Source organism: Lynx canadensis, chromosome E1 (genome assembly GCF_007474595.2).
Source record: "Lynx canadensis isolate LIC74 chromosome E1, mLynCan4.pri.v2, whole genome shotgun sequence".
Taxonomy (NCBI): domain Eukaryota; kingdom Metazoa; phylum Chordata; class Mammalia; order Carnivora; family Felidae; genus Lynx; species Lynx canadensis.
In genome coordinates, this window is record NC_044316.2 from 3,105,610 (window position 1) to 3,133,438 (window position 27,829).

At 55.8% G+C, this 27,829-nt stretch overlaps 1 protein-coding gene and 1 long non-coding RNA gene across 7 annotated transcripts in view; one reads left to right on the forward strand and one right to left on the reverse strand.

Moving 5' to 3' along the window:
- The window catches only part of MYH10 (myosin heavy chain 10), a 132,512-nt gene that overhangs the window by 22,314 nt on the left and 82,369 nt on the right, over positions 1–27,829 (reverse strand). For 3 of the 6 annotated variants that reach the window (XM_030295421.1, XM_030295420.1, XM_030295423.1), the window contains 13 exons: positions 27,756–27,818; positions 18,220–18,413; positions 18,006–18,127; positions 15,727–15,796; positions 15,479–15,639; positions 12,013–12,121; positions 11,756–11,887; positions 10,845–11,051; positions 7,314–7,451; positions 6,393–6,516; positions 4,877–5,048; positions 3,367–3,579; positions 29–173 (listed from right to left, as the gene is read on the reverse strand). In XM_030295421.1, coding sequence (XP_030151281.1) covers positions 29–173; positions 3,367–3,579; positions 4,877–5,048; positions 6,393–6,516; positions 7,314–7,451; positions 10,845–11,051; positions 11,756–11,887; positions 12,013–12,121; positions 15,479–15,639; positions 15,727–15,796; positions 18,006–18,127; positions 18,220–18,413; positions 27,756–27,818 — 1,850 coding nt within the window. The remainder of the gene's footprint in view (positions 1–28; positions 174–3,366; positions 3,580–4,876; positions 5,049–6,392; positions 6,517–7,313; positions 7,452–10,844; positions 11,052–11,755; positions 11,888–12,012; positions 12,122–15,478; positions 15,640–15,726; positions 15,797–18,005; positions 18,128–18,219; positions 18,414–27,755; positions 27,819–27,829) is intronic. The other 3 variants (XM_030295422.1, XM_030295424.1, XM_032595697.1) reach the window with 1 other exon arrangement.
- Positions 170–1,802, forward strand: LOC116738442. Its single transcript, XR_004344396.1, has 2 exons — positions 170–747; positions 972–1,802. It is a non-coding gene; the product is annotated as an uncharacterized LOC116738442 (long non-coding RNA).

Below are 27,829 nucleotides of genomic sequence, written 5' to 3' on the forward strand. Positions count from 1 at the left end.
CACGGGCCCGCGCGCCTGCCCCTCTCACCCTCTTGGCCTGTTCCAGCTGCTCCGAGAGCTCCTCCAGGGCTGTGGCGTGTCTCTGTCGCATGTCCTGGATTTGGGCTTCGTGGTTCCTGGTCTCTTCCTCCAGAGCCTTCTTCAACTCTGCCACCTCTTGTTCACGTTTGGTGCTAGACGGACACATCGTAGAGAAAGCGGCTCAGAATTAACCGACGGACCGACTTAGAACACGATCAAGCACACAGTGAAGCTGTGGTTTTGTTTCACGCAGGACATCAGTTTCCCCCCGAGGCGACGGACACGGTGTGATGCTTCCCAACTCCGCGACCCCGCACGACGTTAACCCTCAACCTCGGCTTCTGCACCCCCAGCACGAGGGTCACGACCGAACCCTGGCCTCACGAGGCTGTGAGGGTCACACGGGCGAAGTACTGGGCACAGGCCCTGGCCTAGAACGGCCCTCACTATGTTTGGGGAGTCGCCATCGTCACGCAAAAGATATCCCCTCAGTTCCTTTGATAACTATCTGGTCTGGTAGGTCCCGGAAAGCCGTGTGTCCGCTGTGACCCTGGGGATCCCTCCAGAGAGAGTTCAGCTCCCCTCAACTCCTCCGCTTGACGTACGGTCAGACACAGTACTCGTCCCTACGGTCACCAGACGGTGGTGGGGGGCAGGAGCTGGTTAAGGCCAGATGGCCAGCTGCCTGCCACAACCCCAGCGGACGTCTCACTGCAGCTAGAAAAGGTGGGTCCCCAAGTGGCTTTCCAGAGCTAAGGGTGGGGGAGGCCGCATCACAGGACGGCGCATCCCGACGGAGGCAGGACTCTCCCCGTCCCTGTGACATAGCTGTAGTTAGGATCCTGAGATAAATCGAGGTCTGCTCTAACCTGCATTTAGGGAACGAAGATCATGTTAATATTAAATATCTTTACGTGGTTTTCCAGCGTTTTTGTCATTTGCTGTAACAGGTGTAGGGTGGTGACCTCGCTAACTGGAAGAAGACTGCACAGATCTGTCCGTCCCAGCGCCATCTTTACCAGAAGCGTAGAGCTTGATGAAGCCCGAAACCAGCACGGCAAATCCCACCCCCGCACAAGCTGCAGACATCAGGGGTCAGAGTGGCTGGGGCTTTACGACCGGCCTGAAGAACTCTGGCAAACTCGCGCCGAGGTTCGAGCGCATCAGCAGTTAGGACGGGGACTCGGGTGCTGACTCGGGGCACGTTCTCCTCCCTTGACCGGTGCTCACAGGCAGCCGGACAGAAGGGATCAGAAGATTCTCTGTGGTCTCACTGGGCTCGACCCGGTGGGTGGGGGCCTGTCCCTGAGTCTCCTCCAGGGGAAGGACTTGGTAGAGGGGGGAGGTCACCGGACGTAAGCGTCAGCCCAGCCAGGCCGGACACCGCATCCGGCCACTTTGGCCTCGTGAATGATCCGTGGTGTCGGCCGTCACACGGCAACATCATTTCTCCCGCTAGCGGGGCACGGTCCTCCGGGTACGAATTCCTACATGAAACCAGGAGTCTTGCACGGCCCCCCCTCCAGGCTGAGCCACCCAACTGTTTTTCGTCTTTCACGGGAAGTCCTCCAGAGAGTTTGTGCCAAGTTTGGTTACTTTCACACCGACCCGGGGAAACACGCACGGGGAGGAGCCGGTGGGGAGGCAGGGGGGTCCTTGGCCAGAGCGGCTCACGCCAGCACCAAGACCCCGGAGCTGCGGGCAACCGGAAGTCTCCACAAAACGGCACCCATGAGCGCTACGTTTGAGCCTGTCCGTGGTTTTAATAAACGTGCGCGTGTATCGACTTGTTTATTTTCAAGAGGGGAGTGGGAAAAAAGGACCGGAGCCTTTTTTTTCTATCGTGGTCAAAAAACCAGCTGAGAATTGAGAATTGACAATTCAATAAGGTCTAGTTCAGTGGTTTCCAGATTAAAAAAGAATTTTTCTTTGACGTTGGTTTTTGAGAGAGAGACAGTGCAAGCGGGGAAGGGGCAGAGAGAGGGAGACACAGAATCAGAAGCAGGCTCCAGGCTCTGAGCTTTTGTGACAGCACAGAGCCTGACTTGGGGCTTGAACTCCGGACCGTGAAACCATGACTTTAGCCAAAGTTGGACGCTTAACTGGCGGAGCCACCCAGGCACCCCCGTTGCCAGATTTTTAAAAGCAGACCTTCTACTGGGAAGGCCGGGACTTAACCCTGCTGACAGCAGGGCTGTTCTGAAGAGGGGGAGGAGGCCTGGCCCGGCCTGGCTCACATGGGCTTCGGCTCTCTCTGGGGACGTGACCTGTCGTCCCTGCCGTGGTCTTACGTGTTCATGGGCAAAGCCCCAGACACATCGCGAGGCTCCTCCATCACCGACCACTCCCTCGCCGACACCCACTATCTGACAGCCACCTCACCCTCAGAGCGGCCTTCTCTGCAGACCCGGTGACGTCCCCCTTTCCAGATCCCCCCCACCCCCCACCCCGCCGGGTGAACACATGCTGGTCCTTCCCTACCTCCCTGACCACACCTGTCTTCACAGGTGACTCCCCTCCCGCCCTTCGTGTTTCATTCCAGGCCTTAGCTCAGCTGCCACGTCAGAGCGAGGACACCCCGGAGAAGCGGGCAGAGGGGCGTGTGTGCACACGTGGGTGCATGTGTGCATGCCTCTGTTTGCACGCGGCTGGCCGCGTCTACCAGCCCCTCACGCCCGGGGAAGCTGGAGTCTTGAGGAGCAAACAGACGGGCGGGAAGAGGCCAGGGCAGCAGTCTGGGAGGTCACAACCCAGCGGTCACAACTCCTCCTGCCGGCAGGAGCCCCCAGTCAGCCCCTCCCCTGGGCCGCCTCCCCGAGGCTTCCACATGCCCCTGACTCTTCCCGCCTGCGCTTGGCTGTGGCCTTGCCTGTCACACGGCACGTGCCTCTGCCCTGCCTTCTTTTCCGTTTGGTAAACGTGAACCTCCCTTCTCTGCTGACCACGCCCACAGTCCCGCCCATCCTGTCTGACCCACCTGCCCCTCCAGGCTTCCGGGTCTGGTACCAGCCTCCGCCCAACTCTCTGTGCACCTGCCCCTGGAGACGTCCGTCACGGAGTGTGGCTTTTCCCGATCCCATCCCAGCCCGCACACCTCAGTCTGCTGGTCCTTCCCCGCCAGCCGCCCCTCCCCCACCAGACACGGGTTTGTTTCTAACCACAGCTATCTCGTCCCTGTTCCTTGGCCATCATTGCCCGTCCCTGTTCCTTGGCCATTACTTCCCGGAGGGAAAGAAATACTGAGAACAACAACGAAAGGAAAAGCCCCGTGTCCCCAGGGAGGCCACCGCGCCCGAAGCATTTCTGCCAGAAATGCACAGGGGTGCCCGCCTGTGCGCCACTCACCGAAGTTCCTGCTGAGCCGCGGTGGTGTCCAGGGTGTCCTCCAGCTCCGTTTTCAGGGCCTCCAGCTCCTCACTCAAGTCCCGCTTCTGCTTCTCCGCCTTGTTCCGCGAAGCCTTCTCCGATTCGAAGTCCTCCTGCAGCTCGGCGATCTGGGCTTGCAGCTCACGCACCACCTTGAGCGCGTTGTTCTTGTGGAGCGTCTCGTCGTCGCCCCTGCGAAATCGCCCAGCACGAGAAGGGCTCAGCTGGCGGCCGCCAGCGCCCCGGGGGGAACCCACCCCCGCCGTGCCCCTCTGCGAGCGGACCCCAGTCACATGTCCCTCTGCCCGTGGCCGGGGGGAGGAGGCACGGGGGTCGATGACCTGAAGGCCCCAGAGCCAGAACCAGAACCGGCAGCATCAGAACCGGCAGCATCAGAACCGGAGTGGAACCCTGCCCCCTTTCCAGAGAGCTGCGGTTTTCCATTAAAAGGACAGACAAGCTCATTTTAATGATCAGAATATAAAAAAAATCGCTCCAGAGTAAAATGTTAAGAGCACACTGCTCAGGGCGGCAGTCCAGTCCAGCCTACAGTGAAGCGGCAAATCCGAAGAAGTTCTTGCAAGTCAGTAGGAGGCCTGCTGCCTTCACACCTGCTGTGCATGTTAGCTCAGTGCTGGCAGAGTTTCTGACTGGAGGAGCTGGGATACTTGGGGTGAGAGACAGGAATCCAGAATTCCAGCTCTCGCCTCTAAGAGGAAAAGCAGAACATCTGGCCAAAATGAGACCAACTGTGATAGAGGGCAGAAAAAGAGGTCTGTTACGAGATTTACTGGCTTAGGATAAATGGTAAAGTTTAAGTTCCATGACCATGTAACCAAGTAATTCTTCTTTAGAAAGAAATATTAGATACAAATATATTTACTAGGCATGATTTCCATTCTAAAATGATTTAAAACTCAATAGGAAATCATGCCATGAGCGAGGGGGATTCATTTTTTTCTTAATGTTTATTTACTGAGAGAGAGGGTGAGAGAGGAGGGGAAGAGACAGAGAACCCCAAGCAGGGTCCACACTGTCAGCACAGAGCCCGATGTGGGGCTTGAACTCACGAACCGTGAGATCATGACCTGAGCCGCAATCAAGAGTCGGATGCTCAACCGAATGAGCGGCCCGGGCGCCCCTGGCAGGGGATCATTTCCGAAAAGGGGTTTCCCCTCAACTTCTAAAACACGCTGTGGAATTACTCTCTAACACACGGAGACCAAACGCTGGGTGTGGTAACAGGACTTCTGGGGGGAGTTTCCAGGGACCTCGGTGACCAGCGATCCCTAGGCGTGGACACCGACGGTGGTTCACGAGTGCTCCTTGCTGCCCTGACACAAGCCGTGGACTCCCGGCTCTTTCAGCCTCCTGTGCCACACCCGCAAGGAGACTACGCGTCCCCGTCTCGGGGTTTTCGTCGGCGCCCAGCCCCGGACGCTCTGCCGAGCGCACAGCCCGCGGTAACGGCCCCGCGCGGGGGGCGGACCTGGCCAGCGCGCCCTGCAGCTCCTCCTCCTTCTTGGCCAGCTGGACCTTGAGCTCGTCGATCTGCGCCTGCAGCTCCGCGATCTGGTCCTGCAGGTCGGTGGTCTCTCCGTCGAGTTTTCTCTTGGCCTTTTCCAGCTCCTGACGGGTCTTTTCTTCCTTCTTTAAGCGTTCTGAAAGGCAAGGGCCAAGAAGCTCTTTAACCGACAAGTGACAGGCCACATGAACGAATTCGAGAGAGAAACCGACCCGAGCTGAAAATACGCCATTTCACTGAAAAGTGGCCACTGCCTTGACCCCACCGTGTCTACAGCTCAGTCGTCAGAAACCCACGGAGATCAAGCTGCAGGCGAGAGCGGTCGGTGGGAGGATGGTATTTTCAGGAAGAAACTGGGTGGATTCTGTCACTTCGTGGGAAGGGAGCCCACAGCCATCGCTGGGCCCAGGTTTGCAGAGGGGCTCAGCAGAGGCGAGGGCAGTGTGCCCGGAGCCCCATCCCCCTTCCCTGGGAGTTCCTGGCAGGACCCAGGACTACAGGTCCTGGGCACGGAGGCAGAGGACAGAGTGGGGGCAGGTGTCACAGTCCCGCGACGATTCTTCAACTACGCCGGCGCTCCCTCCCTTCCCAGGACTGTCCTCCAGCAGAGCCAGTGTGTGGGAAGGTGGAGACTGGGCACCACGGGCTGATCACACGGCCGAGACAGAGCAGGCACGTGTGCTCTGTGCTCCCCTGAGCGGAAGAGCCACGCGCTGGCAAAAATGGTTTATGAAAATCTCTCCCGCTGCCATCCTCTCTCGTCTGTGCTAAGCGACAGCGAGACAACAAAACCTGAGATAGATTTTGAAAAACCCTCTCGTTTTCTCCCTACTGCGAAAGCAGTGCGCTGGGAGAGCGCGGTCACGGCCACGCAGGTGCTGTGGGGACACGTGACAGCTGGGCGTTGAGCGCCGTGCGCTGCTCTGAAACAGACACAGGGTCGAGCCGCTGACATGGCAGATGCGTGGATGCCTCCCCAGCTTCCACCCTCTTTCCCGGGTTCTTGTGTAGAAAGCCAGGGTCCGCTCTGTAGACACCCTGGGATTTCCCAACACAGCTTCTGCCGTCTCCGTGCGATGCGATTCCCCTCAGCGGGTTCTCTGTCCCCAACACTTTCCGTGGCAGTAGCCATCAGTCTCTTTGTGAAGTGAACACTATACGCCCTCACGCAGCTGTCAGATTAAACACAAAGTCCACTGGCTTCTACGACTCAAACTTAGAGCCCCGCTGCGTCCATCAAGGGGGCAAGGCGTTTCACCGTGGGATCTAACTTCATAAAATCAAAGTTTAGGTTAGCGCTACCCCATCATAAATACTTGGAGACTAGGCAGCAGATAACAACTCAAAATACGCCCATGTAATTGAATCCAAACTGATTAGTAATCGGCACGCCCATTTTCCATTACCACATGTCATGATTTAAGTAAAATCTAAACACTCACAAGCCCAGTCCCACGTTTCTCTGACCCCAAATACTAACCTTCTAAATCTGAGATCATCACTTCTTGCTTATTTCTGATTTTGGCCAAATTTTTGGCCTTTTCTTCCTCTTCAGCCAGCTGAGAGGAGCACTCCGCGATGCGATCCTCCAAGAGTTTCTTTTCCTGAGTAGAAAGTCACCGCTTCAGCGAAGACACGCACAACCACGCGTGGGGTGTGGTGTCACTCAGGAAACGGGCTTGTGGCACCACGTCCCCCCGTGGCTCCGATCGCTCCCGAGAGGTGGGAGGTTCACTCGTGTAGGCCCCCCCTGCGCCACCCCCCCCCCCCCCGCCGAGTCCCGCAGCCCGCATGGAGCAAAGCTGTGCGTGCGCGGGCAGGACCTGGTCATCAAGGAGGGACCGATGCACACAAAACGTGCATGTTACACATCTGAAGGATGAGGAGGCTATTTGGTCCCAAGATCTAAAAAACTAAAGACTTTCTACCTTTACAAATCTATAGAAGTTGAGTGTTAGAAAAAGTAAGTAAATGAACCTGAACTCTTGAGAATTTCTTGAAGGAAGCCCCTTTCAGCGAGTCTGTCAACATATGGATTTCCCACATTCTAAAATCCACTTTAAAAAAATTTTTTTAATGTTTATGTATTTTTGAGAGAGAGAGAGTGAGATAGAGCACGAGCAGGGGAGGTGCAGAGAAAGAGGGAGACACAGAATCCGAAGCAGCTCCAGGCTCTGAGCTGTCAGCACAGAGCTCGACGTGGGGCTTGAACCCACTAACCGTGAGATCATGACCTGAGCTGAAGCCAGACGCTCAACCGACTGAGCCACCCAGGCGCCCCTCAAAAATCCACTTTTTAAGGAGGCTCCACGCCCAGCATGGGGCTTGAACTCACGATCTCAGGCTCTACCCACTGGGCCAGCCAGGCACCCCCAAAATCAGCTCAGAGGCAGTCTCTTACTTTGATAAATTTGGAGTTTTGGTCCTCGAGAAGCAGGATCTCCTCCTCCATCTTCTTGGTCTTCGCCTCTGCCGTCACCTTCTCCAGCTGGAGTTTCTGGCGAGCCCCTTCCTCCTCGTCCAGCTGCTCCTCCAAGTCCTTGGGAAGCAGAGCACACAGTCAGCCGCCCCCCGCTCTCCACAGGACGCCACCACGCGCCCCTCCACGAAGGCGCAGGCAAGTGAAACGCTGAGGTGTGGTGAAACGCCGAACGGCAGGGGTGTTTTTACAGATGTGAAGCACAGGGAAGAGAAGCAGACGTTTGCACCCACTGCAGGCTGCAGCCCAGCCCGGGTCTATCCTTCTGGAAGCCAATGTGGCAGAGGACAGCAAGCTCCGAAAACCAGCATTCCTTTCACACCAGCCATTTCGGGACATAGCCACAGGTGCGATGTACATAAAAAGGTCATTTATAGTATCAAAGGACGGTGAACGTGCCACAAAATCTCTTGCTGAGTAGAGGGTGTATTTGTGAAGGGGAATAACATAGGAATTAAAATTCGTATTTGAGAGAGGGGTGGTCTCGGCTCAAGCCTGCCTCACCGTGTGAGCCCATCCCCAAGTGGGGTGGGATTCTGGCGTGTGCAGTTTTCTAAGGTAAGACACACTTCCGTGTCCTGCCCTGCCTCATCATATGTAGTACACATGTACGTTATGGACCAGGGCTGTACGGACACATCCACGAACGGTCTGTTTACAAAACCTATCATGGTTGACTCGGGAATGAAACCCATGCAAGAGACGGTCATTTTCTCGTGGAAAACTTCAAACACAGCGGCAGAACGAGCCGGGAGGGCGCACCCGTCAGCCCAGCTTTGACAAGCGTCGGACTCACGGCCAGTGTCCTCTCCTCTCTACCTCCGCGGTCCCCCTTCGCCTCTTGGGTTATTTTGCGGCAAATCCCAAACCTCATGTGTTACTGTAAAACCTTCAGGCTGTACCTCTAAAAGATAAAAATTGCTTAAAAATACATTTTTGGGGCGCCTGGGTGGCTCGATCTGTTAAGCGTCTGACTCTTGATCTCGGGTCAGGTCACGATGTCGCAGTTCGTGGGTTGCAGCCCCACGTTGGACTCTGCACTGACAGCATGGACCCTGCTTGGGATCCTCTCTCTCAAAATAAATAAACTTAAAAAAAATACATTTGTTTATTTGAACTGGAATCCAAATAAGGTTCACACACTGTGACTCCAAAGCCTCTAGAGACTCCTTGTTCTCTAGGCTCCCGTGTATCTCTGCCTCCCTTCCTTGCCATTTATTTGTTTTTGAAACAGAACAGGTCATTTGTCATACGGTTTCTTTCCCACAGTCTGGTTTTGGTCAGGTGCATCCCTGTACCGCACGGTCCTAAATTCATAAAAGCAATGAACAGAGCAGTACATTCAGTATAATTTCAACTATATCTGTATGTCTGGTTAGAAATACAGGCAAGCAGAAAAAATGTCGGTAATGGGGGTGATGGGAGGGAGGAGACCAGAGGTGCTGTGTTCCCTAGGTTTTCTACAATAAGCATTTATTGATACCGTAATTAGGAAATTCATCTTAAAATCAAACCAAAAACAGCTCCAGTTGTTTGGTTGAAAAAGGTACACATCAGAAGTCCCTCAAAGGCTCACAGGTCGGAAAGGAACAGAGGAGGGACCGACGAGGTTGAGTTTTCCCAGGGGCCATGCGGGGACTGCAGGACCTCTGATATTCTGACTTCTGGATAGGATTTCCTCAGATGGAGGAAAATGGGGAAAAAAAAGAAAACAAAAAACAGAAAATAAAACCTATTACCCTCAATATTTTTAGAATGTGTTTGAATGAACTTACATGTCACAAAATGAGATAATAAATTCAGAGAACAGTGCCAACACCCGAGAAGCCCCAAAGGAATCTAGAAGGGAAGGGGAGGATAGGAAGTACAGAACAAGCAAAATACAACACTAACTCTGCTCCCCCAGGACAGATCTGTTTTTCTGCACACGCTGAAGAAACACAGGCATTTCACACGAGGGTGTTAACAGCTGGAGCGTACAAAACCAGGCCTGGGGACACTGGGGGGGAGGGACTCTGGGCACCCTTCCCCCACACGAATACACGTTATTTCTCAAACGAGCACATGCTCTTAAAAAGAAAGTCCCAACTATGGGTAACAATACCACCAAGGAGAGCTCACTGTTGTCGGCAGAAACTCTAGGTCTCTGTCTGGTCCCACATAAAATCACGCATATAAACTCGTTAAGTCGCAGAAACGTATTTTGACGTCGATCTTCCCGCACACACTTCTTAGTAATGCACTAGGGATCCCCGTGACAATAAGCCTCTTTTTACCTGTAACTGCACGGAACTGCCGTGGCCTAACACTCCTGACTGGTACATAACCAGCTGGCTTGCATCGATTTACGCTTAGAATAAAGTCCCAGAACTGGACTTGCTGAATGAGGGCGCACTTTTTACAGGTCTCGTTATCTTCTGCTAACCTATCAGGAGGCACCGGGAAGCCGAGTGCCTTGAAGGATGGAAAGTGTCCAGATGAGTTATTGCACGCGGTCTTTGCCAAGGAAATAACGTGAGATCTTCTGCGGTTTTGAGAATCGTCTGAATTGTCTGAGCTTTGCCAAGGTAAGCTATCAGGGGAGAGAAAATTCAAGAAGAGACCTGGATGAAAGTCTGGTGCTGGACCCACGAAGCAATGGTGGCTGAGACACAGACACCGTGACACTCAAGAACATATTCGGGAGGCTGGGTGTGGGAGACAAGGAGAAAAAGAGAAGGGAGTGTCCTAGGCCGTGGGCAGAGTTAGCACTGTCTGAACCGTGTATTTGCACTACGCGGGAGGACAGCCTGTGTCTCCGTAACATGGTAACTCCTGGGAAGGGCTAAGTGTTTTATTCTGATTCCTGGCCGCCTCCTGTGTTGGAGCTGAGCCCTTCTTATGAACCAAACTCCCGAACAGAGGCCTATCTAGTGAACGGAGCGAGCAGTGCCGTCATCAGTGACAACACAAAGGACAAACGGGGTCCCCTACAAAGTGTTCCAGGCCCTGCGATGCTCCTACTCTGAATCACTCTGCACGCTGGAAGACGCTCGAAGACAGTCTGTTATGTGTGTGCTTTTAGTGCTGGACGTCTTAAAATTTTTTTAAGTTTATTTGTTTTGAGAGAGAGAGAGAGAGAGAGAGAGAGAGAACGCGCAACGTGCGAGCGAGCAGGGGAGGAGCAGAGAGAGAATCCCAAGCAGGCTCCATACTGTCAGTGCAGAGCCCGATGGAGGGCTCGAACTCACAAACTGTGAGATCACAACCTGAGCTGAGACCAAGAGTCGGACGCTTAACCGACTGAGCCACCGGGCGCTCCCATCGCCGGCCATCTTTGAAGGGCAGGACCTGGAACGTGGACTCCCGTCGCCCCTCAGGGGACACAACGCAAACCCACAGCTTCCATTTGTTTCTTCGGCAGGGCCGCTCGGAAAACCCAACCCGGTTCCGGACGGAGACCGTCCTACGTACCTGAATGTGTGCTTGCATCTTCTTCTTTTCGTTCTGGAGGATTTGGTTTCTTTCTTCTTCTTCTTCAACCCTGGATTCCAGGTCGTGGAGGATCTCCTCCAGCTCCTGCTTCTTAGCGGCGAGCCTCGCCCTCATCTCTTCCGCTTCGGCAAAGAGCTCCGTCTCCGCCTGCAGCTGCTCCGCCAGGATGTTCTTCTCCTCCAGAAGCTGCAACCACAACCGAGCGTCAGTGCGGTCGCTGCCCCCCGCCTCCCCCCACCGCAGACGGTCACTCGGATTTCAGCGGCCGTGCTCATCACCGTAGAAATGGAGGCTTAGATATCTGTAACGTCGCTGGCAAAACTTTCCAATATTCTTTACGGCAAAGCGAGCTAGAGAACGTTTCCGCTGGTTTCTGTCGTCTCAGGTCATCCTGAACAACACTAAGTTCACGCGACTTTAGGAGCTCCTGTTCTTCCATTAAGGTAACTGACAGAGGCGGGGGGAAAATCTTATTCGAGTGTGTTCAGGGGGCCAGCTACGGCCGTCTGGGATCAAGGGATACCCCTGGCCTTCATCCTTAGTCTCTCAGGCCCTGAACCCGGTCGTCTACACACGCTTCCCGAGCCCCTGCCTGGTCTGTGAAGCATCCCCACCGGCGAAGGACGCTGACGCAGGACTCGGGTGGCCCGGCGTGGTCTCGTCTTTACTTTCGAGGCCCTCGGGAGCCATCCCAGGCAGGGGACACGGTGGGAGTCCCACGGGCAGCAGGTGTCAGGAACGCGTGCCTGGTGGCAAATGGGACACCTACGTGTCCAAGAAGGGCCGAGGCAAAACCGCGTGAGGGGAGGCGGACTGCGGTTTACGTGAACCCAACTGTGGCGGGTGCGGCCGCCGGCAGGTGGGTCCCCGTGAGCGGCACCCGGGCGTACCTGCTGGTGCTTGCGTTCCATCTCTTCCAGCTCGCCCTCCACCTTCGTCTGCTTCTCCTTCACCTTCAGCAGCTCCTCGTCCTTGGCCTGAAGCTCCTCCTCCTGGCGGGTCACTTGAAGGAGCGGCTTCACCTGTGACGGGATCAAATCGCACGTCACCCTGTGCCCGGGCGGGGACCGCGGCCTCGTCCAGGCTCCCCTCCCCCCCCCCCCCGTGACCTTCCAGGCTCCCCCTCCCCCCACGCCGCGAAGCCCACCTTGGTGAAGACGCGCCACCACTGCCAGTGACGGAGCTTCAGGTAGGCGGCGCAGTTCCGCTGCAGGACCTTCAGGGCGCTCAGCTGCTGCTGCTTCTTGGCGAAGGCCCTGGACAACCGGGAGGACGGTTAGTGCGCAGAGAAAACGCGTCTTGATGGCGGCCGGCCGCTTTCTTCGCAGACGCTGCCCCGAGCGTCCCTCGTCCTCCGCCGTGTGCCCGTGTCCGCACGTTTCCGGGCACGAAGAAACCCCCTCCTCCCCGGGTTTCTCACGCTCCCCTGGCTGGTGCACCTGATCGCTAACTACTTCCTCTTCCAACCTGGCACGGACACGGCATCGTCCCCTTCCAGCCTCATCTTGCCCGCCCTTCCTCCGCCCTGCAGCATCCCGGAGTCGGAAGGACCCGCAGACAGTCGAGCTGATGCCTCTTGTTCACAGACAGACAGACAGACGTTCATCGGCCAGGCCACGTCCCTCCAGGACACGCAGACGCGTCTCGAGCCCCAGTCTCCTCGTTACCAAGTCTGGGCTTTCCCACTCCCCTGTGCTGCCTTCAGTGGCCAATGATCCCAGACCCACTTACTGGTCATCCTTTGCAGTATGTTCAGTTTCTCCCTCGCCTTCAGGATCGGAGCCCCCTTTCTGAAGCCCCAACCCCCCTCTCTGGCCTAAACAAACCCCAACCCCCAACCCATGGCACTGTGCTGCCCCTCCTCCTAGTAGGTGACTTGTCTTTCTACTGACGATGACACTTTCGGGACCCACAGGCTCCCCAGGCCCTACCCTGTGCCCCCTGTGGCCCAGCACTCTGGCTCCGCCCCCATCACCTCCTGAACTGTCGAAGGGCTTCCTGGGCTCTGAGCTTCTCCCTCAGGCAGGTCTGTACGGCTTTGTCTGCTGCACGCCCCTACGGACCACCCACTACGAAAAACTAGGTCACCAGGGTGACCTCGTGGCCTCCTTCACCTTGTCGCGGCCCCAGGCTGGCTGCACCCCATCCACAAACGCAGCCCCCTTCCCAACCAGGCTCGGCTCCTCGGGAGCAGAGAGCACGGCCCAGTTACTCCTGTGCTCCAGCATCCAACCCAGGGAGACACGTACTCAGGGCCCCTCAAAATACGTGCCGGGTGAACAAAAGAACCATCGGGCGCCCCTAGATCTGTGATCGTTCCTCCGGCATCCTTTCCATAACTCTTTGTAAGACTGGCTACAGGGTTCTCCGGGGCAAGAGATGCACTTGAAGCGAACGGAAAAGACAGGAAGAAAAGTCTAGAATTATGCGTTCACTCCAGCAACGACCAGTATCCACTGGATTCTTCACGCGGGACGGCCTCAAGACTAGACGGTCGCGGTTCAGGAGCACGGACGGCTCCTCTTCCCCCTTCTGCTGCCCTGCGGGTCCCGTTCCCTCGCGGGACCCCGGAACTTCCGTGTCGCCAACTCGCTGCTTAAATGTCCTCCGGCTGTGGCTGTACACCTGCCCTGAGTGTCGCTCCTACCAAATCTTCTTCCTTCTTATTCCTACCAGCTGAGCCAGTTCGGCCAAGCCTTAATTTTAATAGTTTCTGCTACAAAAACAACAGTTTCAAATGCAGTTTTTAGCACCGTATAACAGCATCTGCCTTCCAATTCTCGCAGGCTCCTTCAGGGCTGCCGTAGAAATCCCTCAACCTCCTTACTGAGGACCGTCGCCCTGATGTCCCCGTGGCCTCTGGGAGAAGACGAGTCAAGAACATGCCGGCCACTCTGTCTGAACGAGGCAGCTGGCTCCCCCCACCCACCCCACCCGCCACTGCCTTCAGCTGAACCTGTCTGCCGGGCGCACCGCGCTCTCTGCCGGGGGCTCCGGGACCCGCATCTGAAGTACGTCATCTGGTGTCCCGGTGTCAGGAGGCCGACGTGCCACAGCCCTGTTTCCTCCCTCTTTGTCCACCGGTGCCAGTGGCCTCTAGGGTGCTCCGGCTGCCAGCTCACGGGCTTCTGTCCACGTCTGTGTGTCTGACCTGTACGCGCTGCTCTGCCTCTTTCCGAATTCTAGTCTGGCTCTTTCGAAGGCCCAATTTTGGAGCTGCAAATGACAGGCTCAGTGCCTTATGTAGCGGTCACATGCTCGTGTTCGCTGTTAATCTTTAAGAGGAGATCTCGGGCGCCTGGGTGGCTCAGCTGGTTAAGCGTCTGACTTCGGCCCAGGTCATGATCTCACGATTCGTGGGTTCCAGCCCCGCGTCGGGCTCTGTGCTGACAGCTTGGAGCCTGGAACTTGCTTCGGATTCTATGTCTCTCTCCCTCTCTCCCTCTTTCTCTCTCTCTCTCTCTGCCGCTCCCTCACTTGTGCTCGGTCTCTTTCAAAAACTGAATAAACATTATAAAAAAAAAAAAAGATCTTCGTTTCTGATTATGGATCTCGGTGATAATTTTGCAGGGTTCAGAGTTCAGGGAGGAAGCGGCACGTGCTTGCACAACGTATATAGTTAACGTCCCGCGTTCCTGACAGCTGTAGGCTGCTGGCAGCCATGAGGAAGGCACCCGCCCGTGTCCGCTCCTGTTCCGTCAGGCGTCTTGTGCTGCGGCAGCTACGGTGACAGCGGTGTTTTGCGGACCGGTGACACGCTGCAAGCGAGGACACGGAAAAACCAAGCCTTCTGTCCTTGCGCACCGTTGCCTGGGTGTGAATCGTTGAGGACGTCACGCAGTCTCGGACTTTCCGAGCCGCCTCTTCTACTCGAGACTCTGTCACGTGTGGGCCAAGACTCACAGATCCCGCCTCCTCCTGACCGGGCTGAAATCCCTCAGGACAGCGTCGGGCGGCACACTGCCCGTCGCCCGGAGCTGCCCTGCTGCCAGGCCGACGGGGCACGTCAGGCTGCGGACCGAAGCCTCCGGAGCAGGCCCACCCTCCCCTCCGAGGCCCCGGGCTCCTGCGGGAGGAGGTGAAGGAAACACCATCACCGCGTCTGGCTCCACTCCAGTGCTAAGCAACCGGATCCGGGTCCGGCAACCGGTCTGTCTCCGTCACCACCGTGGGCCGGGGACGGCCGTCTTCCACTCCAGGGTCTCCCACCACGGCGCTCCCGATTGCTCTCTGGTCCCAGCCTGTCCTGTCGCGGTAGCCGGGTGACCCTCAAGACCCAGGGTCTTCAGCTCACCCCTCAGCGTCCTTCCTGCTTCTCCTTCCCTGCTTCCCTCACCTGCCAGGCTCCGGGCACGCCTTCTAGAACTGCTTCTGTGCTGCTCCTACTGGAAAGCTGCTCTCCTCCCAGCCCCCCTGCCCAGGGCCGGCACCTTCCCCATCCTGCGGATCTCAGAGCCTCGGAGAAACCCACGCCGAAGCAAGACCCCCAAGCCCTTTATTTTCTGTCTTGGCCCGTTTCCTCAAGGCCAAGGTGCCCTTGCACCTACAGCACAGAACAGCGCTCGGCACCCGCCCATGCTCCGCGAGTGTCGGATTCGCGATTATCCACTTACTTTCTGGCCAGGTAACCTCTGCAAACGGCCTGGAAGAAGATGATGATGTCGGTAATTTTTAAATCTCTTTCTTCCTCTAAGTGCGCCAAAACGCCAGCTCTGAAAAATATCTTGCTCTGTCCGATTCTGTACAAGTTTGGGTCCAATTCTAAAGCCCTGATCTGAAAGAGGGAAGAGTCCATTCACAGCTTGTTACGGGACACACCGTATCGATAGTCTGCAAACCAGAGAGGTCGAGGGAAGCTTACCATTCGCTCACAAGCCTGTTTGCCGTCCATGAAACCCTTGGGAATAGCATTTGGAGTCAGGATCTCGTATCTGTAAGAAAAGCAGCCCAAAGATCTCCTGTTAACATCAGTGGACATGTCTGCCTACTGACTGTGAGTTCCGGGGCGCCTGGGTGGCTCGGTCGGTTGAGCTTCCGCCTTCCGCTCAGGTCATGATCTTGCGGTTCGTGGGTTCAAGCCCCCGTGTCGGGCTCTGTGCTGACAGTTCAGAGCCTGGAGCCTGCTTCGGATTCTGTGTCTCCTTCTTTCTCTGCCCACCCATCCCACCCCACTCGCACTCTCTCTCTCAAGATAAACAAATACTAAAAAAAAGAAAAGGAAACTTTGAGTTCCGTTTCTCTAAGAGGCAAGAATCGTGTCAAAGTAACAATAAAGAAACGACCAGGGGGTAATCTGAGATTTTCTGCACATCTACCTTCTGTTTCTTGAAACAGGAGGCAAACTGAACATGAGGTTAATCCTCCAAGGACAAACACTAGGTTGAAGCAGCTGTGCCAGAGAAAAGTAAAAGCATAGTGTTTGAAAAAGTCTTTTTTCATGCCCCCCCGCCCCCCAACGTGTTCTCAGGCCTAAAGCACAAGACGACTCTGGCTCCCTGCGGGTGACTTGTAGGCATTTATTATGCAACAGAAAAGGCTGCAAGAGCAACACCCAGAGGGCTCTGCTTAGCGAGGACCAGGGTGACGTTCAACACAGCACTGGTCTGGGGGGGGGACATACGTTCACGGGGCTGTACTTTTGAGATCTGTGCACTTTACGCACATTATGTACCTCAATAAAAGGGAATTTTACCAGAAAGACGTTGCTTGTACCAAAGGACGGATCCTGGCTGTCTCCATCAGCTTTGTATTCTGGATGCCAGTTGTGGCGCTTTCTTCTATCAACAGGAAGTGAAGTTCCACCCAGTGTTCATCATACAGCTGGGGCCCCAGAAAGGTCTCCCCCAAACCCATAAAGGCTAGAATAGTTTCTCAGCTGGATTCCATCTGCAACGGCAGCAGAAAGCGCCCTTCTTTGACCTGCAGACTTGTTGGTTATGGAACGGCCAAGGCTGCCGTAATCGAAACTCTGACTTCCAGCAGAAAAAGGAAAAAGCCAATGACCTAAGTCCACAATTTAACTATTTCTCACGTTTTCGTTCGTTTCGACTGCATCCACTTCTGTTATCTCCTGCCTTTTGTTGTTTGTAATCCTTTTCTAATCTATCCTATTCCCTACTCTGTATTACCGATAAAAAGACTGTAAGTCTACACGTGCGTACCTGGTGGAAAAAATACACATACGTTTACACATAAACACACCTATGCAGATATAGTCATCGAAAGAAGATGGAAAGAAATATCCCAAAATGTTTTCAAGAGTCACTCCTGGGTGATTTTTATTTACCTTTTTAGTTCTCTTGTATTTTCTTTTTTTTTTTAATTTTTTTTTTCAACGTTTATTTATTTTTGGGACAGAGAGACACAGAGCATGAACGGGGGAGGGGCAGAGAGAGAGGGAGACACAGAATCGGAAACAGGCTCCAGGCTCCGAGCCATCAGCCCAGAGCCCGACGCGGGGCTCGAACTCACGGACCGCGAGATCGTGACCTGGCTGAAGTCGGACCCTTAACCGACTGCGCCACCCAGGCGCCCCTCTCTTGTATTTTCAAGTTTTCCTAAAAGGAACATACGTTACTCGTTTGTTTATTTTTTTATTCTATGTATTTTTTTAAATATTTCTGAGAGACGGAGTGTGAGCAGGGGAGGGGCAGAGAGAAAGGGAGACACAGACTCCGAAGCAGGCTCCAGGCTCTGAGCTGTCAGCATGGAGCCCGATGCAGGGCTTGAACCCATGAACCATGAGATCATGGCCTGAGTTAATGTCAGACGCTCAAATGACTGAGCCACCCAGGCGCTCCTTACTCAGATATTTAAAAAACCCAGTTAAGGAATGATGTGTACGTCTCGGGCAGAGCTATGTGTACAAGTGCAAGGTCAATCCCCAGCCCCAGCTATTTCTCTCGCACGGCCAGGAACTAGCCTTCCGAGCACCCATGGCACCTGCCGGCACGTCAGCGCTACAGAGAAGGCACTCAACGTTCTTGGGCAACAATAAAGGTAATGGTGGATTATCCCTTTCCTGTACGAAAATAAAAGTGAAACTACACAAGAGACCGGGACACGTTTTTTGTGCTATCACTGTTCCAAAGCACATCAAGATGCGCCGTGATACGTCCTGGGAAAAAGGGATTGCCGTACCTCTGTCTGAATTCCTGGAAAACTATCCGGTTGGGGAAGCCCTGGCGGCAGATCCGGATTCCCTCCAGGACTCCGTTGCAGCGAAGCTGGTCCAGCACCAGATGCGGATCCAGTTTTCCAGCCTAATCAAGCAAACGAGACGTTCACCCTTCCGTCTCCGTAACCTGACCCAGGGCGATTCTGAACCCCGGCCCATCTTCCGCTTAACACGCACCCGCTTCTCGTGATTCGGGATGATGCAGCGGACGAAGTTGGGGTTGGTGTTTCGGAGCGTCGCCATCAGCTTGGTGAGGGACTCCTTGTAGAGCTGCCCCACGGTACGGAACATGCCCTTCTTGGTTTTGTAGGCAGAGCCAAAAGCGGTCTCCGTCATGCCAGTAACTTGATCCAGACCCACAATGCGGTCCACTGGTGAAGAGAAAAAAAGAAGAGGAAAATGAGCCCGGCGACCTCTTTCGCGGGGCGAGAGAAGACACAGTGATAGTGCAGCAGCACAAGCTTTGTGGGGACAGATGAGGAGATGCCAGAGAGGTAAGGCAGTCAGCGTATTTAGACACCGCACAAGCCGTGGAACTAACAGCCACACACTCCCATGGCAGGGAACTCAGTGCTCGGACAGCCCCGTACCACATCCCAGCAGATGCCTCCCGCTGCGCTGGCGTCAGGAATGCGCGGTCTGTGGGACATCTTGCCTGTCACACCCGCCATCGCTTGGGAAATGCGAGATCGCTGCTGGCATTATTGATACACAAGCTGATGCTGTGACGTGTCTACTGGGAAGCGGCTTATGAAGATGTACCCGGGCTCCGAGCACATCGGTGACGGTGGCGCCCAGGGTCGGGGACCAGAGTCCCGCTTCTCAGTCAAAATCACTGAAGTGGTTGGCTGGGTTACGTCAACCCGGGGGGTCAGGAGAGAGCGAGCTCCAGCTCTGCCCTCCAGGCACGAGCGTGCTTTTGAAAAGGGAGGAGAAGGCTGGGCGGGAAGCAGCCGGACAAGAAGCAGAGCCTCAGCTGAGGGCAGCGACGGTGAAACTTCCAAGAAGGTGTGCTCTGGCGGCTGCAGCCGACAGGTCCCGGCACCCACGCGGACCCGACCCTTCCACGCACAGCGTGGCTGCCAGAACTTGCGGCACGTGAAGTGCTCTCGTTTAAAGCAACTGTTAAATAAGTCAGACGTGTTTCTGGAATGCCTTAAGAGCATGGACAACACCCACCGAGCCCCCCGGGAATGCCCTCCACTCCTGCCGGTTGCTCCCCAGACCTGGTGCTCAGGGAGGGGGCTTTGTGAGCAAGACCCCACTCGAGGCCCCGCGTCCAGTGCGGCTTTTACGGCCAGGACACCGTGACCCGGGAGGTAAGGTTCCTACCATGCAGGCCTTCAACCGCAGCTGGTGAAGGCCGGACAAAACCCGATTCACCTGCAGCCCACGTGCGCACTGCCCTACGATGTCTTCAAAGCAGAGCCACCACACTCGGAGGCTGGGGTCAAAGCCACGCCCGCCCGTGCCCCAAAGTCTGTCCACCACCCCCTCTCTTTCCTGTGCCTCCAAGCTGTCCCTCCTCACTTGTTCCAGCGGAAAACGGTGCCCAGCCCCAGCCCGGCACGCGCCACGGAACCGTGAACTTCCTCTGACCCCGTCGTGTCCACCCACCTGTCTCCTCAGAGCCACGCTTCTTTCTAGAGTAGTTCACGCCGGCCACCCCTCACGTCGTGCTGTCCACCAACCGCCCGCTCCCTGGGCAGCGGGCTGGCTTCCGGCCCACCCGCCTCCCCTGCCCGACGCTGCTCAGGCAACGACAGGCCAACCGCAAGCAGCGTCTACCTGCCCTTGGCCTTGGTCCGTCTGCCGGGGGCCATCACGGCGGCCTCTGACGGCCCTCTCCACCCCGGCTTCTCTGCACACCGCCTCCTCCGGGCCTCCACCTACCTCTACGGCTACTCCGGTCCCGCTGACTTCTTTTCTCGTCCCGAGTGCCACGGCACCCACTGGGGCCCAAACTCCACTCACCTCGGACACCCTTTCGGAACAAGGCGGTCTACAAATAGAGGCACGCACCGCTCCACCTGCTTTTCTCAAGGCACGCTCTCGTCCTGGGTGACCTCCCTTGCGACTTGAACTAGCTTTGCCTGACTACCCGGCACCGGTCACCAAACACGTGTCACTCCTCTCCACTCCAAAGTCACAGAGGTGCCTCTGCCTCCCACACGCTCTCGTTAACGCCGCATCCCTCACACCTAGCAGAAGTCTGGCCTGTCGCAGGCTTGACGCATAGGTCAGCGACTAGATGAAGCAAAGGTTAAGTACGTTTACAGTTACCACCAGTGAGAAGAGCATTGAAAAGAAAGAGCAAGGTGCTACAAGGGAGGTGGGTGGCTAGAGATCTCTCAGAAGCAATTCTATCTCGTGCCCGGAGGGTAAGAATGAGCCAGTGGAGAGCAGACGGTTCCAGGCAGTGGGAACAGTGTGTGTGAGGGCCCAGGGGCAGCAGGTGTGAAAGAAGCTCGTGCCAAGGAAGCATTACGGGCAGAGAGACTTGGGGCGCCCCCCGCCGGTGGCCGCACACAGAAGGGGCTGGGGAGGGGTCACCAGAGGCGACGCGGTGCCCGTCCAGGTCCCGAGCGGGATGATGGCAGCTGAACCAGCGATTACAGAGGGGAGGGAGCGAGAAGGGAGACTCAAGACGTTCCGGTGGCAGAACTGACTTGCTCTAACCATCAAGCCGATGTGGAAAGTATGGCAGAGAGACCGGAAGGACAAGTCCTGGGACTTTGGCTTGAGCAGCCAAGGGGCTGACGGTGCCCCTGGAGGATGGGGAGAAGAGGTTTTTGTGAGTGGGGGCACAGGCCCCGAACCCCGTAACCCTGGGGCACCCGAGACGAGATGCCAGCGGACACCCGGCCATGGCGGTCTGCGCTAGACAGAGGGACATGGGAGCGGTTACGGGACCGGATGGGCCACGCCAGGGCGAATGCCCAGGACGAGGGCCTGGGGCCAAGATGGGGAGAGAGGAAGAACCAGACAGGAAGATGAGAAGAAGCCAGAAGTGGGAGGGATCAAAATCCCACAGTGGAGCAGGTTCTTGGCCACGCCCTCCATCTACCCCCATCCCTCCTCCTGTGCCTCCCGTGCAGAAGGGACCGCCAGTACCGAGGCCAGAGACCAGGAGTCACCTCGACTGTCCTCACACCAGCCGCTCACCAAAACCGGTCAAGCCAAATGTGGACATGTCTTCCGCGTGTCCCCCCGCTCCGTGGCTCAGTTTGGGCACCTGCGGCTCACCTGGATTCTGCAGTAACCTCCTGCCGGATGCGGCCTCCCTCTGCCACCCACCCCCCACCCCCAGTGTTCCTGCCACACTGGCCTGTGGTCCCAGGGTGGGGGTTAATGGGTGTTTCTGAAAGACCCTACTCAACAAGTTCCTTGTTCCTATACTTCAGACCGTTCCATTTCTCCTGCAGCTTGTAGGCCGTGGTCCAGATCCCTCAGCCCAGGAGTATAGCCGGTGACGCAGAACTCAGGCCCGAGTCGGAAGCTCCTGCCACTCGCGAGCTGTGTGACCCGGACGGAGTCCGCTCCCCTGACTGCTGCAAGTCTCGGCTGCCTCCCCTGTAGACGTGACCGACCTCAGAGAAGCAGGAGGTGCCTGGAGAACATTCCAGTGCTCAACGAAGGGGCCTCTGGCCCTCCCCCCCCACTGAAGCTCCAACTACAGAACAGGTGCGCCTCATCAAAGACACGAGGCCCTCAGGTCCCTGCCCTTTCCTGTCTGCCCGGAAAACCGGCCCTCTTCCAGCCATCCTGGCAAACACCTCTGGGCGTTTAAACTCCTCACTCCCGGGGCGTCTGGGTGGCTCATTTGGTTAAGCGTCCGACTTGGGCTCAGGTCACGATCTTGTGAGTTCAAGCCTCACAAGCCTCATATCGGGCTCTGTGCTGTCAGCTCGGAACCTGGGGCCTGCTTCAGATCCCCTGTTCCCCTCTCTCTGTCCCACCTGCTCGTACTCTGGCTCTCTCTCGGAAACAAATAAAACGTTAAAAAAAGTAAGTCCTCGCTTCTTCACCTAACTCCCTCTTCTTAGGTCCCGCTGTCCACCCTGCCTCCACACTCGGTGGGCCAGCCCCTCCTCTAGGCTTCAGATCGTCTAGGCCAGATCCTGGGACAATGTTACCTCTGTTCTGGGTCTCTTCCCAGGGTGCAGAGCGCCCCTGGGCACATCTCCCCAGCATCTGGCACACGTGCAGGACCCGCAGAGCCACTGCCTGGTGTCTCTGGACCCTGTGACCACCAGCTCAGACGATTTCCTCTGCTCCCCCCCCACTCCGACCCGTGTTGGCCTGAAAACGGTGCCTGGCAACTGTGTAATAAACTACGTAGCAAACACCCCCTCGGTGATACAGTTACCCGCAAGGACGGGTCACGCCCACAACGAAAGAGGCGGCGAGCCAAGTGTGAGCAATACTTTGCGGGGATTCGGCCGCACCGGTCCCGCCAGTTCTTTGACCTGTACGGGCAGCTGTTCAACACGATGTCGTGCTGGTGTCTAAGCACGCAGTCCTGAGTGGGGGCTGCTTTTTAAACTAAAAACAAACAACATCATCTTCACGAACCTGAGTTTTCAAATCTGGTATTAGTAAAGGTAACCCAAAGCTAAATGTTCGGAATTTTTTACGACGTTGATGCTTTGGACTTTCAGTCTGTCTGTCTTTTAATTCAAAAACTTAAACCGAGAGTCAGGTTTTAATTTTTTTTTTTTTTTCAACGTTTATTTATTTTTGGGACAGAGAGAGACAGAGCATGAACGGGGGAGGGGCAGAGAGAGAGGGAGACACGGAATCGGAAACAGGCTCCAGGCTCCGAGCCGTCGGCCCAGAGCCCGACGCGGGGCTCGAACCCACGGACCGCGAGATCGCGAGATCCCGCAAGATCGCGAGATCGCGACCCGGCCGAAGTCGGACGCTCAACCGACTGCGCCACCCAGGCGCCCCGAGAGTCAGGTTTTAACTGAGCAAAATGATCTCGAGGGGACAAGAGACACCTGGGGAACTTCATTCAGTGATCCGGGCCACACTAGTAGCACAGGGTTTCACTCCCAAATCAAGGCCTAGAAAGACCTCTGTTTGAAAAGACTGTTCTCGTCGAAACGGCGAAGGCAGCACCAGAGAAAGGCAGAAAATGCGCACATGAGCTTCTCGGCAGAAACGAGGCCCGTTAGCGCTGCCGATCCCTGCCGCCGGCCTCGGTCCGCGGCGCCGGGGGCGCGTGGCGCCGCTCGCTGCTGCGCGTCTCACAGTATCTGCTCGCCCGTGAGCCCGACAGGACCTCGAGCTACTTTACCCTAATGTTTAATTTGTTCGTCCGGGGGCGCCCGGGCGGCGCGGTCGGTCGAGCGTCCGACTTCAGCCGGGTCACGATCTCGCCGTCAGTGAGTTCGAGCCCCGCGTCGGGCTCGGGGCTGACGGCTCGGAGCCTGGAGCCTGTTTCCGGTTCTGCGTCTCCCTCTCTCTCTGCCCCTCCCCCGTTCATGCTCTGTCTCTCTCTGTCCCAAAAATAAATAAACGTTGAAAAAAAAAAAAATTTAATTTGTTCGTCCATACAAACGTATGTGGCCGGTGAGAAGTCGGGGGGGCCCCGCAGCCCCACCGTCCGTGAGGGCACACTTAGAATCTGAAAGCACAAAAGATGCAATTTATAATCATCGATCTCTTAAAACTGCCATCGACGGTTTTTTTCTGAAAAGTAAGGACCGTACCATTTGGTGCCAGAATGCTTGACCCGCTCTTCCAGGGGATGATCTCAGGACACAAGAGGTCTACGAGATTCTCACATCCCTCGCATCTGCGTGGGCCAAAATACTGGTGCTACTAAATTTAACTTCTGTATTTGAGTCCGTTCTTTGGAAATGCACTTGCAGGAACCAAAACAGGGGGGAGGAACTTGTTTTAACGTTCACATCGGTAGCCAGACGATGAATGAGAACTGTATCCAGTGTACCTACGAAAGGTGTCTGAGACCCAGCCCGTACTAGGCATGCGGCACGTTCCCAACACTCGTTTGAACAAATCAAGACAATCCTACTCTAACGCGCACTAAAACGTTGCCGACAGTTAAGAGCAGACTCGGAAACAAATATCCAACAGCCGTGAATTCCCAGAAACAATCTTTAACATCGAAAGGTGTCTCCACGTATCTCCATTACGTGGTAACAACACATTAGTGCCGGTTCCGCTATTGGGTGGTGGAACCAATCTGTTCATTGTTCTAGAATGTCTGGAAATTTTTAGAAAAATTCCAGAAGTCCACAGGTGGACAGGGAGCATGCGATCCTTGGGTCTTCCTCCTCCAGGGGACTGCGGCTCACTGCCCCGGCAGGGCCTGGAGTGGTCTGGGCAGATGGGGACCCCCTCCTGTCTACAGCCCCTCCCGCACACCTGCTCCCCTCTCACCTTGACGGGCTCGCTGGGCGCACAGTCCGCCTGCCCTCGGCTGGGCCCTGGTGCACGGTGAAGAAAGGGGACGTGCGTTAGGTAACCGCCGAGGACCTAGACATATACTGATCTTCTGGGTTTCGTAATTACAGCGGCAGCAACATGGGTGCGGCCAGATGCAGGCTCACAGACCCTCACATGTGACACTCGCGATAACCCTGGGAGAGTCAAGGGTCACCATCCCCACGTGACCTCGGGGAGTCCAGATACAGTGCAGGGAGGCGGCTTCTCCTGGAGCTCCCAGCTCTTGTGAGGACTCAAGACAAGGGGCGCCCTCAGGTCATGATCTCATGGTTGGTGGGTTTGAGCCCCGCATTGGGCTCTGTGCTGACAGTTTGGAGCCTGCTAGGAATTCTCTTTCCCTCTCTCCCTGCCCCTTCCCTGCTTGCACTTTCTCTTTCTCTCCAAATAAATAAACTTAAAAAAAAAAAAAAGACTCAAGATAAAAACAAAACAGGACAAGACTATTCTGCACAACCAAACACCTCCCTCCACGATTTAACTCCGCACACGCACTGCGTCAGCCCCGACCCACAGGTCCTAAAACAGCACTAAACACAGAGATAATGACTGGTGGATAAAAGTTACAAGGAGATTAAACAACTACCATCTACCAGTCACGATGCTCGCGTCTACATGGAACTTCCTGGACCGAAGCAAAACCCATTCAGCGTTTCTGAAGCCAGAACATTGTCATCTCGGTTGGAGGCCTGGCTAAGGGAAAAGTTTCCCCCTCAGTTACGACAAGAAGGAAGGAAGATTTCGGTGGCTCTGAGAAGATGGAGGGAGACCCCCACAGGCCTGTGACGGACCCGAAGCCCTCCCACAGTGCTGGCTAGCCTCCCCTGGGTGAATCTGTCCAAGCCAACGGCGGCCACCGAGTTCAAGCGCAGCTTCTATGAAGACAGGACGGGGGGGGGGGGGGGGGCGTAGAGGGAGGGTCCTCTAGCAACAGTTAGAACTTGCTCCTTGCACTTCTCACGCTTTCTCTGGTGGAGCCCAGCCTTCCAGAGCCGTCAGTGGCCACCTGGTGCTCATGGTGGTCAGGACACGGAAGGCACAGAGCCGGGGTCACAGTCGGGGGAGGGGCACGCACCGCCCTTCGGCAGACACACAGCCCGCCGTCCGCCCCTGGGAGTCCAGACACGCTGCCTAGAACTTGAGGTTATAGTCCCCCGTAGCTGGCTCGTTGTTGGTGTATCTCGTAAGGTCTAGACTGTCAAAGCAGATTTGGAAGAAAACTGTCCTCTGGATTACAGCAGGAACTCGTATGACCTCTCTATTCAGCCTCTGGGAACTCTGCTCCTCCTCTGATGCTTCTGGAAGCCCGTCTCTACCCCAGCCTCCCCCCTTTAACCCCAGAACCTGCATGGATTCTCCGTGCTGCTTCCCTAACACTCTGGGGCCCTTGGATGCGCACGTCCTCCCTAGCTCTGTGTTCTCTCGCCATGAGGGTACGCGCTGCGTGTTAGCACGCCAGAGACACCTGGAAGCCTAGAAACTGCTGCATCCGTTCTTCTGAGAAGTCACTGGAAACACTGAAGCCCCATGTTTTCACTCAAAACCTCTTTGGGGTTGGAACCCATAACGCTTATCGGGGAGAAAGACATTTTGCTGCAGAAACACCACGCACAGCTGCCGAGACCAGAGTTAGCCACGGTGCACGGACGGAAGGCCCTGTAAGGACAGGGAGAGATGGAGAACCCTGACCGTTGGTTCTGCCGACTAACCCAACCATGGGGAGGTGAACGAGCTCGCTCCCTGCCAGTGTGAGGAGGTCACCTAGGGGTGGCTCTGTACGGGGCGCTGCTGGCACGGAAATGCACCTGGTCCGCACACCGTGAAGATCAGGGTCCTACAAGAAGATCATCTGTGCTGCCGGCGAGGGAAGACCCGCCCCGTCCCCTTTCAGTCGCTCTCCCCACAACTTACTGACCGTGTGCGGACCAGCACGGTCCCTGCTCTCAAAGAGCTCAGTCTGGAACTCTCTAAAGCGATCAAGAATCCAGAAGAGTTGGGGGGGGAGGAATTTCAAGAGGGCCCTCGATGCTGGGGCCAAGTCCGAAAGATCAAGCACTAACCTTTCAGCCCGTTAGCTCAAAACTACCTCCCACTTCTGTCTCCCTCGCCCCATGTCCTGGACTCGGGCAGGACTCCCCGAGGCCAAGGGGGACTGCATCAGACAGTGTCTTCCTCTGGACTCTCCTGTGGAGGGTGCATTCCGGCTCGGGTACAGTCCGGCCCCCACCCCGGCACCCAGCGCTCCCCACACACTTCCTTCACCGGATGCGACCCAGAGCTGATGGTGCGGATCGTGACCTGGGTAAAGATGGGCATGCTCCTTGGACTGAGTTTTAAAAAACTTTGGACATGCATGCAGGTCTCAGCATTAACACGCTTCAAGAATCACTAAGGGAAACCGTGCGAGATGAATCTGACTATCTTGGGATTTCACTACTGGACAATTTCACTGTGTGATCACCAGGCTGGGGATACTCTTTCCGGGCAGGGCTTTTGGAGGGCCTCCAGCCGTGGCTAGGCTGTATTTGAAACCAGGGCCGAGGGTTCAGACCACAAGGCTCAGCTGTCTGGAGCTCAATTTTGGGTTCCAGGTGCAAATTCGACCAAACACCGCACTCCATCCTGGTCTCAGTTGCGCCGTCGGGCCTTGTGGATGGTTCCACGGTCTCTAGTTCCAACAGAAAAGCCAGGCAACTATACGTGTACATAAATTCCAAACAGAAGGTATAATGATGAGACCAGCACGTGGGAGGAAGGTGTAATTATCTGTTCTCTGGAAGTTCGTGGCTTAGGAAGACAAACAATCCCTTTCTGGAATCCCAGGTGCAGAGGTGGCTCAGAGACCGGGGAGACACTACTGGTTCCCAGCATTCCCTTGGAGGACTGTGTATCAAAACGGCACTACTGGAAAAGGTAGGGACGTACCTTTTACTGTGCAGGGCTGGAAGTGCTATGCGTAAAGTCAGAAGCAATGTGTATGCGGTAGCAATTGTATCATTTATGCACTCAAACAGCTGCCTCGAAGTATAATAAAAATGAGCATGAAATGAAAGGTTCATGCAGGTCTATGAGCAAAACAGAAACAGAAACCCAGAAACCAGCCCCACGCCCACGTCTACCCTGCCCTCCCCGGCCCCCCCCCCCACCAGCCCCCCCCCCCCCCCCCCCCCCCCGCCAGAGTTCTTCCTGTGGGCTTAAAACCCTTCTGTTGAGAAGACCTACAGGCTTTATACATTCACCTGGTGGCTCATGAAGACCAGAAACACTGTCATAGAAAGAAGCTCTCTGAATATTCTGAATCTCTAAAGCAGAG